General features: G+C 36.1%; 1 protein-coding gene across 3 annotated transcripts; it reads right to left on the bottom strand.

The window, feature by feature from the left end:
* Window positions 1-1096: 1096 nt before the first annotated feature.
* knl1 (kinetochore scaffold 1) lies at window positions 1097-18610 on the bottom strand. 3 transcript variants are annotated; one of them, XM_015051291.1, is made up of 33 exons: window positions 18440-18610; window positions 17667-17701; window positions 17321-17357; window positions 17019-17078; window positions 16802-16884; window positions 16668-16723; window positions 16567-16588; window positions 16446-16489; window positions 16321-16373; window positions 14534-15218; window positions 13616-13668; window positions 13118-13496; window positions 11942-11991; window positions 10581-11109; window positions 10327-10373; window positions 9340-10229; window positions 7533-9090; window positions 6672-6780; window positions 6515-6573; window positions 6339-6437; window positions 6136-6251; window positions 5950-6040; window positions 5271-5387; window positions 5103-5190; window positions 4820-4882; window positions 4696-4735; window positions 4480-4584; window positions 4296-4405; window positions 3502-3567; window positions 3281-3390; window positions 2218-2339; window positions 1801-1926; window positions 1097-1319 (listed from the first exon to the last, which is right to left on the bottom strand). In XM_015051291.1, exons 2-33 carry the CDS (start codon window positions 17693-17695, stop codon window positions 1223-1225), a joined length of 6093 nt encoding a protein of 2030 aa, XP_014906777.1. In that variant the 5' UTR covers window positions 17696-17701; window positions 18440-18610; the 3' UTR covers window positions 1097-1222. The 3 variants fall into 3 exon arrangements, with proteins under 3 accessions (XP_014906777.1, XP_014906776.1, XP_014906775.1); XM_015051290.1 differs by having other exon boundaries at window positions 7533-9610; window positions 9719-10229; window positions 18440-18609; XM_015051289.1 differs by having other exon boundaries at window positions 7533-10229.
* Between the last annotated feature and the right edge of the window lie 115 nt (window positions 18611-18725).

Genomic DNA, 18725 nt, shown 5'->3' with positions numbered 1-18725 from the left:
TCAGGTTTTGCTCCAGTTCAACGGTAAAAACAAATGTCCAAACGTGCAGGAGCTCTGGCTCGGGTTGCTAGGTGACGGCAGAGCGCCTCGGGGGTTGCTAGGTAACGGGCAGAGTGCCGCTGGGACTGCTGTTTTTTTGTCCTTTCTTTTTAAAACGCTACGGCTGTTTTTAGAAGCAGTAGAAAACCAATTGGAAGTATATAAACATGCAAAATATGAATTTTGAATAACAGTCAAAATATGAATCAGCAAAGGAAATTAGCCAGGAAATCCCTTGCGTGTGACTCTTAGTGGATCTTCCATTGTTGAAGTGGATATTTCATTGTTGAGAGGAAATAACATGTAAATAATATGTTAACAATGTGTAGTTATTTTTATCCTGCCTCCATCAGGAGGGTCCTTATAGCTCAAAATGCAGTAAAACTAAGAGCTGGTTTCAGACACTAGGAAAAGTCAAAAGATTTGCTAGAAAAAAGGTTACCATTACTGATGAAAATTTTAAAGTTTTAAAACTGAGAAAATATCTTAAAGTTGAAAATTTTTGAAACTTATAAATTTCCAAGTTTATTCTGACTCAAAATCTCAAAATCTGAGTTTTTCAAGCAAACTTTAGACTTCTCAAACTTAGAAATTTCACGTTTTTCTTAGAAAATTTCCGACAATCTCAAATTATGAGTTTCTTTTAGCAAATTTTAAACATAAATTACCTTGTTTGTTTCCCAGAACAGTTTTTTTAATTAATCTCAAAATTTCTGAGTTTTTTTGGCAGAGGTGTAACATGTACATATTCAACATCTAACTAAACTAGAAGACTGTTTTCAGACTACAGGAGAAAGTGGAAACAAAGTATAATCTCTAAGGAAAATCAAATAAAGCTCAATTTTTATTAGGATAATTTTTAAGTTTTGTTTTAAATTTTCATAATACTTGACAGTTTTTAGATGCTGCCATTAAAATACATGTCATGTTTTCACTGCTTGTGCTGAAAAGGCCAAATTTTTACATTATTTTTAAACACAATGCACCAAGCTTTGTTCACAAAGAAACTTAAACACAGACAGTTAAGACTTATTTGATCATGTGAAAAAAAAAGTAAGTGAAACATATTTATATTTGCTTTATTTATAAAATGTAGCCAAAAGTATCATGTCGTTAATTTCTATATTTACAATGTTTGATTACAATAACCTGGGACCTAAATGCGATCTGAGACATTTTGATGTTACGAAAGAAGAGTTTCATGAATTTTCTTGATGATCCTGGTAAACAGGTCCCTTCCTGGACTGAGCGAAGCCACAACTTCCTCAATCTGTTGGATCCTACAAATAAACCACAATTATTAAAAATTAATTGGTTCTGACAGAGTTTGAAATGTTACGGTGAGGATCAAGGGTTGTTATCATTTGTATTTTAAGTTTTTTCCTACTTCAATAAACCTGAATCAATGTTGTGGAGAAGATTCAGGAGTTTTAAAGCAAGAAATAATCTTGAAAAAATGCTCTGATTTAGATTTTTAATATAAATGCACTTTAACTGAAATGTTTGAATTACCAAATCTTTACAATTAATTGATGAGACAATAACCATTTTTATCAGTTCTGATCAAGAAGTTTTCTAAATAATAAAGTCTATGAGACTATTTTTCCAGCCAAGGAATGGACAATTGTGATGAAAAAGGAAAATGAACTAAAGCCACAGGTTGAAAATCTTTTCTCAATGTCATTTCTATCCATAAATTATTTCATCATTTTACTAGTTTACTGAATTTGACCTGTTGATTTCCATCTCTGCTTCACTTACGTTGTGTTTCCGATCAGGTTTTTAAAGCTTTGCACATGGAAGACGCAGATCTGGTCAGTCAACCTGACACCGAAGACGACCTCAAACTTGGAAAGCTTTCTCAGACTGCTGAAGACAACGTGGATTCTAGAAGAAGAAAGGCGCAAAGAAAGTACTGTTTATGATGATGTTTCCAGAACGTATAGGAACCGGGTCAAAATTTAGAGGCATTATGTAACGTAACTTTGCTTTTAAAATGATGCAAAACACTCATCCATCAAGACAGAAAATATGGCATAAAGTAAAACTGAGAATGTCCGTTTTCTTCATATAGCCAAATTCTACAGTCCGACAAAAGAAAATCTATATATGTAGGTGTTTGCAGTAAACTGGGGGTTTAAATGGTTGATGCTGATTGGTAATGGAGGTGAGACTTACTGGGTGTGGGAGCAGCTGATGTGGAGGATATCAAAGCGAAGATTTCCCCACATCTTCAGGAGCCGCAGCTCCTCTCCAACCAGGCGGCAGCGGCTCACCACCAAGCTGACGTCTTGGAGAAGCTGCAGGAAAACGGACAAAATACGTCAACTTGCAACTTCAGGTCGCCTTCATCTGAACTGAACGTCACTGATTCTCAACAAATCTCACTATTTTGCGTCCTGATACGCGCAAGTGGGAAGAAAAACAACAACCATGACGGACTATATGAGGATTAAGTTGTTAATATGTTGCTCCGGCCGGACAACAACTTCAAATATGTAGGCTAAGCTCCACCGTTAGCCTCCTTGTTTACTGTGAACGGCCCCGGCAAAAAAATCGGAATTGCCAAAAAAATCAGAATTGAGTCACTTCAGGCTGCAGTGTGAACGCACCCTCAATCTCCGTGCTTAGCTAATCATACACCGCAGTGTTAGCTTAGCTAACAGCAGCGATAGCTAATATACCACAGTTCACCTATTGCTAATCGCATCAAGCCTGAAAACATAGTACTGTAACGGACTGAATGTTCTGTTCTTTGTGCAGAAAACGTTTGAGTGTTTCTTGTTTTCGGTGCTGAATCCTGAAAAGTGGTGTTGTTGACAGTTGCTGTGGCAACGAGTCTGCGTATAGCGTAGCCGACTTAGTAAACAGAGCGAGAGAAAAAAGTGGTTTTGAGTTGTTTTTCTGCGTTAATTTCTGCACTAAACTAATAATACCTACATCTCCAGCTTTCAGTTCGTTCCACCGCGGCAGCGCGACAATAATGGACTGGACCAAGTCCATGTAAAAGAATCGTCTTTTTTTTTCCTTCAGCGTTGTGCGCATGCGTCAAATTTCCCGATATACACACCATCATGCAAGGGGGTTTATGTGCTATTATTTTAATCAGTCTAATCATCTATGACCAGAAAAGTGTGAGCTAAAGCGGATTTTTCCTACTTTTATCTGTTTTTAAAGTTTAAGCAGGAATTATAACAGCTGAATGTAACTCTTAAAAGCAAACGTGTGTTTTCACACCAACCTTTGGGACGTGCCCACTGCTGGGATATTTCTCCACCCAGTCAGACTCTCCCTCGATGAACTGCGAGACTAGTTTATGAACTAGACGAGCGTGACACTGCGACTTCTCATCTGGCAGGGGGAAAAAAATAAAGCTTTAAACAAAATTAGAAACAAACACAATCATGGTCAGATTGAATTAATGCAGGGACAGATTAGAGATAAACAAGATTATTTTCTCACCACTGAGATTAAACTTGAAGCTGATGTTTGTCATTTTCCTCTCAGATTTGCTGTCAGCATCGTTTCCTTAAAAAAAAAAAAAGATATTAGATAAAGCTTCCTAATAAAATGTTTTTAGTAAGAATAAATAAAAATAATGTAAAGAAAAGAAGAGGAAGAAAGTATGAATGATCAGACGGACGGACAAATGGATAAAATTAATTTTAATTCATGTTAAAAATAGAAGCTATTCAGCATTTGTTTGCTTTTACTTTAATCTGACAGTAAATAAAACATCAAAAGAAGATTTATGTTAAATTTAGCTAAATAAAGATTTTTTAAAGAAAGAATGACAAACATCTTGTTACCAAGAGTTCATTTTATATATATATATATATATATATATATATATATATATATATATATAAAAGTTAGACAATGTTGTATCATAATGTGTATTTGGTTTAGTGTTTAGCTGAAAAAAGAAGAAATTTTGACATAATTAATTTTTCATTAAAAGAAGAATTAGAATTAAAAATTCTAACCCTCAACTATTTTCAACGCAACAGTTTTGGCCCCCAATTTGTCACAAATTTGTGACATTTTGCATATTACAGCCCTACAAAATTTTCAAGCTTCGTTTTCTTTTCTCACACCCATCCAGAGTGTACATTTAATAAAACAAACAACAAATTTTTCTCAACTGGTCATGGTAACCCCATTTCAAATTAGTAATAATTTAACTAAATATTTACGCATCAGACTATGAAATAACAAAAAAAAAAAAAAAAAAAAAAAAAAAAAAAAAATCTCACCTTTGGTCTTTTCATACACCAACCGCAGGAACAAGGTCTTATGGAGGAATGTGAAAACTGAACAGTTGTCCTTCTTGTTGTCTTTCTCTTCAAGCCTCCATTCATTCAGCCTGATAAAATAAATCAAATTAATCTTCAATATTCTCTGACACAAAAGCATGAACCCCCCTGAAAACAAACGGACATGTTCAGCGCGTCGATGTAGTTTTCCAGCTTCCTCTCTTCAGCTTTCAGCTTCGTTAGTTCACAGGAATTCTTCTTTTTCTCCAAATCCAGTTCAGATGTTTGTCTAAAACAAACCAAAAGTATTTGTTAGACTCAATAAACAACATTAAAACTGAATATGAGAAAATTTCTAAGAAGCTAACATGGTAAGAGGAATAAAATAATCTTAACTCACCTTTCATGGTCAGCCAAAGTCTCAGTGACCTTTGACATTTCTATAAGAAAACACAATTTCATTATTTAGGTTCAAATAAGTTAGAAAAAAGCAAGTAAAGTAGATGAGATTTATGACAAATTACCTTCCTGTAGTGATTTTAAACTAGGTTTGTTTTCTGAGCCTTTTTCCACAACTGCATCCAGTTCTGTAGGAAAAGGAAAACACATCAACCTGTCCTTTCTAATGCTGTTTTCTCCCTGATAGTCTATCTAATTTCAATGTATGAAACACTAAATATTTCATTTTTACTAGAATAAAGCTAAATCTGTGTGTGAAAAACTAAATACACTCTCATTATTTAAGTAGAGTTCACAATATGTTGTTTGGAGCGTAATAATTGCAGGTTGTTATTTTCAGATGTGTACCTGCTTCCAGTTCGCTGATGCAGCCGTCCAGAGTTTGAATCATCTCATCTGCCTGACTGATTGTTCCCCTCAGTTTCTGCTGCTCCTCCTGAAAAAAACAAACAAGAAATAAAATAAAAACAGCTTCTGAACACGCAACCTTAACAATATTGTTGCAAAGAGCCTCACCAGATTAACTCGAACAAGGTTTGCGTAGAGCTCCGCCTTCATTTCGTGACTCTGAACTTTGCTGTTTTTTCTGAAGAAGTTGTTTCTCTCCTTTAGCTTAGCGCCGAAAGATTTGAGCTGGTGACGAAAGCAAAAGGAAAAAGTCACACATGGAACAAGGTTTTAGGCTGCTCTTGGCAGTTAGTGGTTACCGTAGCAACCGGTAAGCGTTAGCTCCTCCCCTGTTCTGCTCTTGGCAGTTAGTGGTTACCGTAGCAACCGGTAAGTGTTAGCTCCTCCCCCTCTTTCTGTTGCCATTCTGTAACTGCTGAGTATTAGGATCAGCTCTGTGTCTTTTGCATATATTTTAGACAAATTCAATCATATGCAGTGTTTTTCATGAGTAATTTTGCAAATTTTTGTGTTTTAACTGTTAACATTATTAACAGTTAAAATTTTACAGCTTAACTGCTTATTGAGAGCTATTGTTTTGTAGTTTGTTTAGGATTATTTATTATATTTTATTTAATGTTTAGGGGCAGAAGCTGCTGGACTGACGTTAACCAATAACTTGATTTCCTCTGTTGTTCAAATAAATACAGTGAACCTGTAATGAAGTCAACCTTCATGCACGCACACGATTAAATTGTGGAAGTTCACCATCGGACCCATGAAACAAATAAGATTCATTCTTTAGTACCTCTTTCTCTGTGAATTGATTCACTTCCTCCCACAAAGATCTATTTACAGTCTTAAGAGGTTTTCCTAAATCTTGCATTCGATACTTCAGCCTGGAAAAGGGACAAATACAAAAACATTGAACCTTGAGCAAAGTGGTATGTTTAACTTTGTCTAAATTAAAAATAATAATAATAAAAATACAAACCCTTCCACTTTTTCTGTGAGGGACTTGACATCTGCCTCATAAACCGTTTGTTTAGGACGGCTTATATGTTTATCTTTTAATAAATCCAATGCCGTTGCATCCGAGTTTTCCAGAAGCTGCAAGAACAAAATAAATAATAACAATCAAAGCAAAATTTAGCTTGGATTACGTAAATGTGAATATACAAAAAAAATGAACCGTACTCTGGCAGGAAGGACGCTCTGCCGAGGATTATGGATGACAAAATCTATGCTGAAGAGATTGAAGAACTCCAAGACTGTAATTGTGCCATCTTCGAGTTTCTGAAACCGAGACAATAACGGATGTATACACGATTTCAAATCACGTTTTCAATTTGAATTTGTCTTAAAGGACATACTTTTTGTCCATCGCTGCTGTAGTCTTCAAGCTGGGATTCAAACAGGCTGTGTTTGAAAGCTAGAAAAACATTAAAAAGTGAGAATTACAAAAAAAAAAAAAAAATCTACAGATGAGTAAGAATATCAATGCCTTCATTTTAAACTGTGACATCTTACTTGACTCTGATGCAATTTCACATCTGCTAATTATGTTGCTGGGGGAGCCGATGGTCTGCGTACGAGCAGCGGCCATGTTGCTTTCATCGTCAACATCAGACTGAGACGCCTGCGGAGAAATTAAACAAGAAACGATGAGCAAGAAGTGATTTTTATACCAACAAGATGTAGAAGAAGAAAAACAGACTAAGACTTTTTTTTATTGTAACCTGTAATACCATTGTTTTTTTGTAGGGAAAATGCTTGTTTTGGAGGTGATTTCTAGGGTAAAATATCTGATTTCTACAAAGGATGCATTGTTAAACAGTCTAGAGACTATATAAAACATGTTCATTCCATTTTGTGTACAAAATTGTTCTCACATCTGCTCAGTTCTGCCTATTTGACCTCCTAAGATCTCTTGTCACTTTAAATAAAAAAAAAAAAATTGCTGCTGGCCACGCCCCCTCAACATTTACACTCGCACTTGAAAGTGGCTGCAAAAAGGCACTTTGAAAAGCAGAAGTAGAGCCTCGTACACAACTAACAAAAATCCAGCAAGGTTTTTCTGTTTTAAAACAACAAAACACTTCTCTTTTCCAGCAGCCATTGTACAGCATACAGTGGTAAAACCAGCTGACCAAATGTGCTGGAGATTTGCTTGGGTTGCTAGCATAATCAGTTCCCTTTAAGAACTTTGAGTCTTTTGTGGAGCCTCACAGTATTTAAGATTTTAACTGAAAATATTCTGAGGCATTTTGCTTTCATTGCCACTTTGACTTCATTAATGTTGCTCAGTATAATATACATATAAAACTTAAAAGATTTAAATGGCAATTTCAGGAACCTAAAAACAAAAATATTCATTTATTTCTGACATACCGGTTCAGCAAACTCTGTGCACATCTTCTTCCTCTTCTCATCCTCCTCTGTCTCGTCTTCATTTTCCAGCAGAGACCTCTTTTGTCTCTGGCTGCTGGACATGAAGTCGTCCATATAAGCAAAAACTTCCTCCAAAGGCTGAAACGTGGAGAACTGATCGGACGAGTTGTCCTTCTTAGAGAATTTCTCAGGAGTCATTGTGTCAATCGTTTCAGAAAAATCTTCGCAGTCAACCAGTTCTTCATCGTGAATATCAGTGAATTTGTCAAATTGGCTCAGCTGATTGGGTACGCTGACAGTGAATGTCTTTGTAGGTTCTTTAATAGCAGATTTATTCAAGTCATCCGCTGTGTTTCTTTTAGGGAGTTTTGGTTTAAAGCCTCCCACTGACAGCCTTGACATCAGCTGTTTCGTCTTTAAGCTGAAAGGAGTTGAACTGGTTGCAACAGAAAGTGGTTCTGCTTCTACATCATTGGTATTTGTTTCCAGACTGGGATCCGGATGAAGCAATGAAACTGTGCAGGTTTCCACGGCAGGAGGATCAGGAGCCGCATTTATCAACTGGCTCAAGCGTTTCACTTTAGACTGGAGATCGGCTAAACTCTTTCGTCTGGACATTCGCGAAGACGGAACAACGGCATTTTGATCTGCGTTACTGGGTGAGCTTTCCATCTTCTGTGATACGGCCTGCGTTTCTGCTCCAGGTCGAGGTTCATCAGACACCGATTCCTTGAAACTTTTTGAATGAGGGTTTTGTTTGGAAGAAACACCTTGAGGTGGATCATCTGTAGATGACGCCAACGGATCAGTTTGATTCACGCTTGCACAGATTTCCTCAGTGTCGGTTTTGGTTTTATTTATCGGCTTGTCCACATTTGAGCCCAAGCTTGAGGATTCATTTTCAGGACCAGTGTCAAGTTCCTGTGTTTTACGGAGGGAATGACTTGAGTCTGGACATGATGGTGTGTTTCTGTTAGCCTCAACCTGGGCACAGCTCGTCTGAAACAGATCGGATTGTGTTGATGGAGATGGATTTGAATCCAGACCACAGTTTCCACTGTCCATTTTGTCCATTTCCTTTATAGTGAGGGTATCATTCATGTTCTCAGAGTTTTGATCTGACATAACAGGGTGAAATAAGGGATTATTAACAATATTTACTCTAGGGCAGTGAGTCATATTCAAAGTTGCATTATTTGTTGTGAATTTTGTGGTTTTCTCTCCAGATTTCGGCAACAATTCGGCGTTGTAACGTGACGCTAGTTTATAATTCTTCGAAATGCTTTTTGTGTCACTTCCTGTCTCATCCACAAAGGTGTTGCTTATCCTCTCTTTGTCGGTGGGAGAAGACTCCGTAATCTGGTCGAAATCTGTCACGATGCTTACAGTGTGGCTTCGGGTAATATCCATAGTAACATCATTTGCTGCCAGCCAAGCTAGATTCTCTTCTTTAGCAGACAGCGGGTTAGCAATTTGGTCTGACAACACATTTGAATTCACAAGAACCTTCCCCGTCAGACTTTTTGTCGATTCCATGTCTACGTCGTTTACCCCAAACCTTACGGTTCTCTCACCATCAGCGGGTAAAGCGTCCACGTTTTGGTGTGGAAGCAGGTCTAAATCTTGTACGATGTTCACAGTGTGACTTCTGGTCACATCCATGGCTGCCTCATTTGCACTGAACCGCACCGTTTTCTCTCCATTTGAAGGCATGGTCAAATTTGGAAAAGACTGCAGAGTCAAATCCCTCCTAATATTTACTGTGTGGCTTTTGGTCACGTCCATTTCTGCGTCGTTTACCCCAAACCTTACGGTTCTCTCACCATCAGCGGGTAAAGCGTCCACGTTTTGGTGTGGAAGCAGGTCTACATCGTGTACGATGTTCACAGTGTGACTTTTCGTTATATCCATGGCTGCATCATTTGCATTGAACCGCACCGTCTTGTCTCCACCAGCAGGCAGCAAGTTCTCGTTTTGGTTTAAGGCCATTTTTGCATCGGTGAAAATCTTGACAGTGTGACTTCTCGTCACATCCATTGCTGCTTCATTTGAAATGAAATGCTCAGTTTTCTCTCCATTTGAAGGAACGGCCACATTTGGGAAATCCCTCAAAATATTTACAGTGTGGCTTTTGGTCACATCCATTTCGGCATCCTTTGCACTGAACCTCAACGTTTTCTCTCCATTTGAAGGAATGGCCACATTTGGGAAAGACTGCAAAGGCAAATCCCTCATGATATTCACCGTGTAGCATTTGGTCACATCCATTTCTGCATCACTTGCACCAAACCTCTGTGTTCTCTCACCTTCAGCAGGTAAGAAATCCTCTTTTTTATGTACAAGCACATTTAAATCATGAGCAATGTCCACCGTGTGACTTCTCGTTATATCCATTGCTGCGTCATTTGCATTGAACCTCACCGTTTTCTCGCCATTTGCAGGTAAGGCCACATTTGTCAAAGACTGCAGAGGTAAATCGCTCAGAATATTTACTGTGTGGCTTTTGGTCACATCCATTTCTGCATCATTTGCACCGAATCTTACGGTTTTCTCTCCATCTGCAGCCAAATCCTGGTTTTGAAATGGTAAATCACTGCTAATGTCCATTGTGTTGCATCGAGTCACATCCATGCAGACATCAGCTGCGTCAAATCTCACGGTTTTCTCTCTGCCGTCATCTTTAGACTCAAACTCAACCTGAGGAAACAGAATTTTCCATTAAATTTTAATGGAAAATTACTGCATTAAAAAAAGTTGACACTCAAATATAATTTACTTAAAACTTTAATCTCACCTGGTTTCTTTGCATTATTGTCTTGAGAGAGGTCTTTGTTGAAGTTTCTGCACGTAAACATAAAACAATATTTAAACAGAAATCCAGTTTACATTAAACTGGATTACACCACTAATTGTCAACACTTTTAATGTTGACAATTAGTGGTTTACCTTGTTATTTCATATGCCTGGAGATGTTTTAGAACTTGCTAGTTCTAAACACGTTTTGGTCAAATAATAATAATAAATATAAAACTGTCTGCATTACGTCACCTGTATAATCTGATGCGCCGAATCCTTCTTTATGCTGTTGATGTAAGTTCCTCTCTGTCTTCCCATGAACACTTTGGCGGTGCGTAGCTTCAGTGGGTACAACAGCCTGAAGGGACTCGTGTTTATGTAGCATTTCTTCGCTCACTTCAGCTTCCAAAATGCGTCCTGTCTGAGCTTCAGTCATGTCCATGTTGTCTTCCAGATAAACTGTAAATCCATCAGCCATCATTGTTGAATCAGCGGCGCAATCGTTTGGTGTTGATAAACTGAGTAAGGATGTAAATTTGTCTGATGCTAAATCTGTGGCTATATTCGTGGTGAGGCACTGAGTCATATCCATTGTGACGTCGTCTGCATAGAATCTGATGGATTTCTCCTCGCATGAGGGCGCCATGTTGTCGTTTTGGAGCGGATTCGGTTTGATGTTAGTGGAGATGTGTACGGTGCGACTCTGTGTCACGTCCAAACAGTCATCAGCAGAAAACGGCAACGTTTTTTCTCTGTAGTCATCTGGAGCTGCAATTTTATCCTGTAGAGAGGCAAAGTCAGCAATATGGATATTTTATATTAACAGTTGTAGCTCATAAACATCGAAGTATTTAACAATTTGCATACCAGCAGTACAACTACAGCTTTCTAATCACACAATATCTATTGAAAAATATCTGCACTGCAAAAACACAAGAACTTACCAAATATATTTGGTCTAGTTTCTAGAGAAATTATCTCAGTGAACTTGAAATAATAATAAAAAAGTAACTTTTTTAGTAAGATATAGCAGCTTGTTTTAAGTAAATAATTCCTTAATATTGATGGAAAAGTACTTGTTCTATTGGAAGACAAATTAACTTGTAACAAGACTTATAAAATAAGATTTATTAAATAAAATAAAATAAGATTTATTAAATAAAATACATCTATTAAATATCCCAAGTATTAAAACTATCTTAAGTTACTGTGAAGATAGTTTTGCCTTTTTTCAAGTGTATTAAGATATTTGCACTAGAAACTAGACTTGGTAAGATCTTGTGTTTGTGGAGTGTTCATTCAGTTACTCATGAATATTTGTTTATAAATATTCAAATTATAAATGCCTGAGAACAAAAAAGTAGTGCCTCTAAAATCACTACTGACGTAAAACACAATAAATCTTAATTTTGCTTAAAAAAAAAAAAAAAAAAAAAAAAAAACCAGAAATATTCAGGCAGCATAAAAGTCTGGTTACGGAGAAAATACAAGATGTCAAAACACCTGTTTTTCTCAAAAAGTGAATTTCTGTTTTAAGTTACAGCTTTTATGCTGACAGATACAAATTACAATTCTGGGATTTAGACAAATAAAATAAAAAGCAGCTTATTTACCATCAACTGATGCCTTTGTGGCTCCATGTTCAGCTTTGAGGTTTTTAAACCTGGAGAAGTAAAATAAATCACATCAACTGTATCTGTTTTATCACTGAATGTACAATGGGAGACAACCGTCGTCTTCTTCTACAAGTACAATTAAATAAACAGCAAAACCACTTATAACAGCAGAGGACGGAAATAGACGCACTAAAATGATCAAAAAACCCATTAAAGTTTAATCTCTACCAGATGTGTCAGTTATGAGTATCGAGATATTTTAATCTTTAAACTTTCTGGTTTCCAAAATGATAAAATTTCATTTAAGTTTCAGATTTTATTTAAATAATCTGGAACAAACTTCCAGAAAACCACAAAACAGCTAAAACTCTGAGTTAAATCAAGACTAAAAACCCGTTTAGTTGCTTTTGAACCAAAATAAATGAAACATTGACCAACTTATTTGATATGTATGATTTCGTTGACGGTACTCATCAAAATATAATGTTTATTAAAAACTGTTTTTCAACTGTTTTAAAACAAACTAGTTTATATTTTTAAGGACATATAAAGTGTATAGATAATGGTATAACTAGGCCTGTCACAATAACTAATGTTTCTGGACGATTAATCGTCCCAGAAGTTATTGCGATAAACAATAATATTGTTGTTTTGAGACAATTTGTCAGTAATATAATGATAATAATGGAATAATAATGCAAGAAAACATTCACAAAGATCAATAAACTTTAAATTCTATTGAACATTTAAACACTGGAACTGGAAAACATTTAAATATCCAAAACAAATCAACAAAACAACAGAAACAACTAATAAAATGAATTATTAAGTCTCTGGAAACAAGATTATCCTCCAAAAAATCGTTTAGTTGAGACCAAAACTCCAAGCTGGAGACTTTTATCGTCCAGTTGTTGGTAGAAAGAGAGAAACAGTAAATCATAAAATTGGAGATTATTGAGTTTGTTTTAATTTATCATGCGATAATTGATTTATTGATTATTGTGACAGGCCCAACTACAACCACAACAATTTAAGTTATAGTATTTATATATATATAAATATATATATATACAATTCATCAGGTATTTTCCTATAGCTATTTCCCCTCCAATTTTGTCTGTTATCCGCTTACTAAAACCAAACTAAAAATAAATTAGAGGGTTTTTTTTGTACCTTTATGATCAGATGACTGTGCTCCATCATTGTGCTGCTGTCCTAATGCAAAGATTTCCTTTTTCTGACTTTGACAGAGAGGCTGCATTTCTTCTGAAGGAAGGAGAAACTGAAAAACATCATCTGATCCCAGGGCTGTTTGAGCTTCAGTCATATTCGTGCTGAAATCCCCTCCAGGTTTAACAGGAGCTGCCGGGTCGACACCGCTCCTGTTTGGGTAGTTCTCTCGGCCAACGTCATTCGTTGGGATTTTGTGCTGCAGCAGGGAGCGGTCGGCGCCGGCGATGCTTCCCGTCAGATTCTGAGTGATGTCCATAAAATCATCTGCAGCGAACACAACCGTTTTCTCTCTGAAGTCGTTTTTTAAACCTGAGCAAACCTGGAAAAAAGTAAACAAGAAAACACAGAAATGACAAAATGTTAATGTCTGGCTGCTTTCCAAAAACACACAGGTTAAACTTCTTTAAAAAGAAACTTCAGAGCATCTCTGAAACTCACCTCATGGCTTTCAAGAGGAGTGAGCACAGAAAGGTTTATTAAAGATTTCTTGGCTGAAAAAGAAAATAAAAATAGTAAATTAACTGCTTAGAAATCCATTATTGAGCTAATTAACCAACTTACAGTGTAGATACTGTTTGTATCATTTTCAGTTTACTGAAATGTTTTTTAAATAGTTATTTATATTTTATCATAACAGCAATATCTTTCCCAGCTGTGGAGTCTATTATTAAATTTTATGTAATTTTCATTTAAAATGGTATTTTTAGGCGATTGTAGATATGTATATCTGTTATTTGTTCCTCTTTTTAAAGTTGGATGTTGAGTCTAAAATAAAGCATCAAGAGGGGTTATAAATGAGCTTTGGCTAACTTTCTACATTAAGAAATATAGTTTTAAAAAAACAAACAAATAAAGAAACTATGAGTTTAAATAATGTTTGCCCAGCTATATGCAGCTCTGAAAAAACTTGAGAGACCATTTAAAATAATCAGTTTCTCTGATTTTACTCTTTATAGGTTTAAGTTTGGGAAAAATGAACTTTGTTCTTTTATACTATGAACTGCTGACAACATGTCTCTGAAATTACAAGCAAAAAATTAGTATTTATGTGCAGAAAATGAGAAATGGTCAAAATAACAAAAAGATGCAGTGCTTTCAGCGCTCAAATAATGCAAAGAAGACAAGTTCATATTCATTTAAAAACAACAATATTAATGTTTTAACTCAGGAAGAGTTCAGAGGTCAATATTTGGACCTCTGAATGGGGTTCAGTGCAGTGGGCTCTTAGTCTTTTTGCCAGAGCTCTATATTCAGACTAATGACCCATGTTTGTTACTATTTTGTTTTTTGTCACAATTATGTGCAAAAACACTCATTGTCAATCTTCTGGAAAGACAGAGATGTGAGATTTCTCACCTGTTTGGTCGTTCGACTCCAAGCTTTCACAGCTCTGTTGCTGGTTCGTTCCTCTGGCTTGCGACTGTCTTTCTGACTTTTCGTACATCTCTTGAGTTGGAAAGAGACACTGGAAAGGATCGTCGTCGTTGTCGTCCAGAGTACAGCCGGTCTGGGCTTCAGTCACGTCCATGGTCACATCATCGTCTGGACGGAAACCACTTCCATTAAAGGATTCTCCAGTATTCCTGCTGCTGCTCAGAGATTTTGGCATCTGATTTTCTTTGTCAACATCTGCAGCCAGGGATGATTTTATGTCGTCGGAGGTTAAAAGTGTCATCCCGGTGTTGGATGGACTCAGTTTGGAGAGGCTTGAGAGGAAGTCTTTAAAGCCAGGATCCAAAAGAGGAGCAGCTGTGGAAACAGCTCTCGTTTCCACACTTGAATCCGTTTTTCTATCCAGCAGTAATGCTGACGCCTGATTTGTTGCTTGTGCAAAATGACTGGGAGGCACTTCTGTGAAAACATCAGCTTCGTCCCCCCCTCCTGAGAGCAGCAGATCGTAGTTCTGATGGTCTGGATCTCCAAGCAGATCTGCATCACTGTTGATGTTTATGGTGTGACTGTGAGTCATGTCCATGTCGGCGTCCTCTGTGGAAAACACGACTGTATTCTCCCCAATGCCACTGCCGCTGTCAAAGTGGACCTAGTCAAAGCAAATGAACTCAATGAATAATTACTAAACACAAAAATAAATGAGAAAATAAGAAAAAAAATTTAGTTTAACAATTTTGTGGCTGTTGTAATGTAGCAAACATACCGCTTCAAAAAATAAAATGGCAAATTTATTACAGCAAGTCAAACCTCTAGTTCATCCTAAGCTTCATTCATTTCATATCAACAAATAAACCATTCTGTATCCAAGTAATTAATAAGTACATATCAACTTATTTCTTCAAATAACTTTTTGATTAATTATGGTGATAAAAAGTAACAAAAATCCTCAAATCAAACAAATAGTGTAATTCTGATGCTAGTCTACGGAGCGCCAGAGGGGACATTTTTTTTGTGTGTTCTCTTGCAATAAAGGATCAGTTCATGTGGCATAATTGAACACTGAACGTCTTACGGAGGCCACGGTATTTTCTGCTGTATTATAAGGTTTTCATGAGGTTTTTCCATGATGGAAATGCACCACAAACCTACGTGCAAAATGCAAAAGCAAAACAGGTCAAACATGGGCTCTCCATCGCTTTCCATCTTCTAAGATAGAAACAGAAACTTTCCATAAGAAGGGAAGGAAGAAAAAGTAAATCCAAACAATTTGGACTATTTCTGAGCTATTTTCACAGGATACTAAAGTTATATCTGACAGCACTGATTGTGTCTTTTTGTGTTCATGTGGCGTTCCCTCTCAACCTGACACAAACAGACATAAACATGCAGAGAATAATTTGATTTTTAATCAGTTTTTTGGACCTAAGAGTTAAGAATAGACACATTTTCACTGAGGCTCTTTAAATGTGTGAAGTTTTGACTGTATACTAAACAGACCAGTAAATATTGCAAGGGAACACAAAAGACATTTTTTTCCCGAACTAGTCGACTCACTGAATAAAAAAAATAAAAAAATAAAGATTACAACCCCTAATCGAATCACAACAACTACGATCGCCTTCATAATGTTTCTCGGGAGTTACATTACCTCACTTCCTTACAGTACACTGTGAGTAGATAGGAGAGATATGAAAAATCTCTAGAAGTACCAAAACTACAAACTAAACTAAGCATCCGAATTTCACACTCACCATTGTTCTTTGTTGAGACGCATGTAGAGGAGCATTCAGCAGGGTGTCTATGCCTACATTCAGAGAGCTGAGTTACTAAAAATACTAAAAACAGGCAAAAAATACTAACAAAACAATATTCCTACCCATGATCTGTGGGCTTGTGTCCTCAGCTGTCATCACCTGAACCCTTAATTAAAACAACAAAACGTACGCTCAAACGGACGCAAATAAATTAACTGATATTTATTGAACTGGTCTCTTTACCTGTTTTGTGTTGTTGCAGTGGCTGTGATATAAAACAGAAGAACAATTACAAACATGCTTCAAGTGAATAAAAGGGAATAATGTATAATTTTCCTGCCTACCTGGTCCCATTAGCTCTTGAAGAGGGTTACGTGCAGGCGAAGCATTCTTAGCATCCCTATTAAAAACAAACGAGCTGATTGGGTAAAAACGATTTCAACTGGAAACGTAGGAGGAGTTTTCTTCTTGCACTCACTTGGCAAACAGCAGAACGTCGTTGGCTGGAGCAAAACTTACTCTCCTCAAATTTCTCTTTTCAACCGGTTTGGCAGGTTCCACCTAGCGGAGATTAAAAATAAAAAATAACTGAACAAAACCTGTCTTTTTTAACACTTTGCATCATCATTATTTTACGACATTTAACCATTTAACATGTTGCAACAGAAAAAACAAAACCTGAGCATTTCAATTACCTCATTTTCTTGTTGCTCTGAGTCCCGCAGTAATAATGATTTCCGTGGTGCCTTTAAAATCTGAAAGTTTAAATTTAGGAAATTAATTTTATATGTGAAATGTATATATTTTTAATACAAACACAAGAGTTCACTCATAACTTATTACAGATATTTCTATGGTGGTCAAGATGTGAACAAGGAACCAGGAAAAATGGATGAATGACTGAGAGATCGATGGATAAAAGGTCAGATGGATGAAACTAATAAAACCTGAAAAGGATTATGTGTACTTTCTGTAATAAACTATTTGTAACACTTACAGAAGAAATGCGTCGCTTGGAACATCCGGTGCCTTCACTGTACCAAAAAAACACAAATTATTATTCGGTCAGACTTTGTCCATTTAAGTCTTTACTCGTACAGAAAAATGTGATGTAAAAACAATAAATTCAACATATGCTTGATAATCTGCAGCTACATCATGGCTAAAATGTTCGATTCATCTTTTATTGTAGACAAATAAATAAATAAAAATTCTTATTTACAAAATCAATCAACAAACTCCTTTTACATATGTGTATTTTTAAAGACTGTAAATCTTGAACCTTGTTTAAAGTTCAGGGAACAACCATAAATAAAACCCTAAACAATAATATTTTTACTTACACGTTCTTTCCTGGATCCACAGGTTCCATCTTCACCTGTACAAAAAATATTAGATCAATAACTAGAACATAAATGTATAGATTTAAATGATTTGGATGGGCATGTTCATGAACAAAAGGCCAGAAAATATTAACTGATAACTCATTTATTTTAAAAGGGACTTTTACTGTACATTAATAAAGTTATGTCACAGCTTTTAAGGAAATGCTACAAATGATCACACCTGGACTAGGTTATTCTTCACAAGAGAACTATTTTATTATGATTAGCAAAGTCCTACTCTCCTTGCGAAAATACAACGAAGTCTGTTTTTAAGTGTTTGTATCATTTAGGTCCAGCTTTATTAAAACTCCCCAGACTGTTTAAAACTGGTTCAAATTACATTATGTTCCCAAACACCGCTTATAGTTTGTGCAGTCTTTAGTCACATAAAAGTGCAGTATAAAGGCTAAGCTACGTTAGCATCCTACTAACCAAAGATCAACTTCAGATCAAATTGATCTTTCAAAATAACGCATATTCATTAAAAACATTGAATTGAAGAGTCGGATGCTAACATTAGCGTCATTGTTGAATCACACATAATTAACATAAACATGAAATAGACCTTCTGAAAAACATTGAGAGAATCTTTGGCTTCATTTTTTATACATAAAGGAATGCATAATATTTCAATATCGCTAACATTATTAACAGAAACAGTTGTTGTCACTAGCTTTAAAGTCAACAAGCTATTGATAAACTGCCCGTCAAACTAGTATTGCGCCACGTACCTTATTCACTGTAAATCAACTTCTTCGTTCTACACCAAATACATCTGTGTTAATACTTACTAACTATCGTAAAAAAGTTTTATGAGACATTTGTTTTTTGATAGTGCGCGATACTCCAACCTAAAGCTAACGTCTAGAGTTTTGAATTTAGCCGCCTCCACGCATGCGCATTAGCTCTGACAGTGCTCGTCTCGCGGCTTCTTTTTTTTTTATTGTAGTTATTAAATTATAAATATTTAAATTATATAATATAGCAAATTATGTTAAAAAAAAGTTCACATACTAT

Source organism: Poecilia latipinna, unplaced genomic scaffold (assembly GCF_001443285.1).
Source record: "Poecilia latipinna isolate Pla-1442-1.1 unplaced genomic scaffold, P_latipinna-1.0 Scaffold1038, whole genome shotgun sequence".
Lineage (NCBI taxonomy): Eukaryota > Metazoa > Chordata > Actinopteri > Cyprinodontiformes > Poeciliidae > Poecilia > Poecilia latipinna.
The sequence above is the reverse complement of the archived record's forward strand: the minus strand, read 5'-3'. Positions and strand labels throughout refer to the sequence as shown.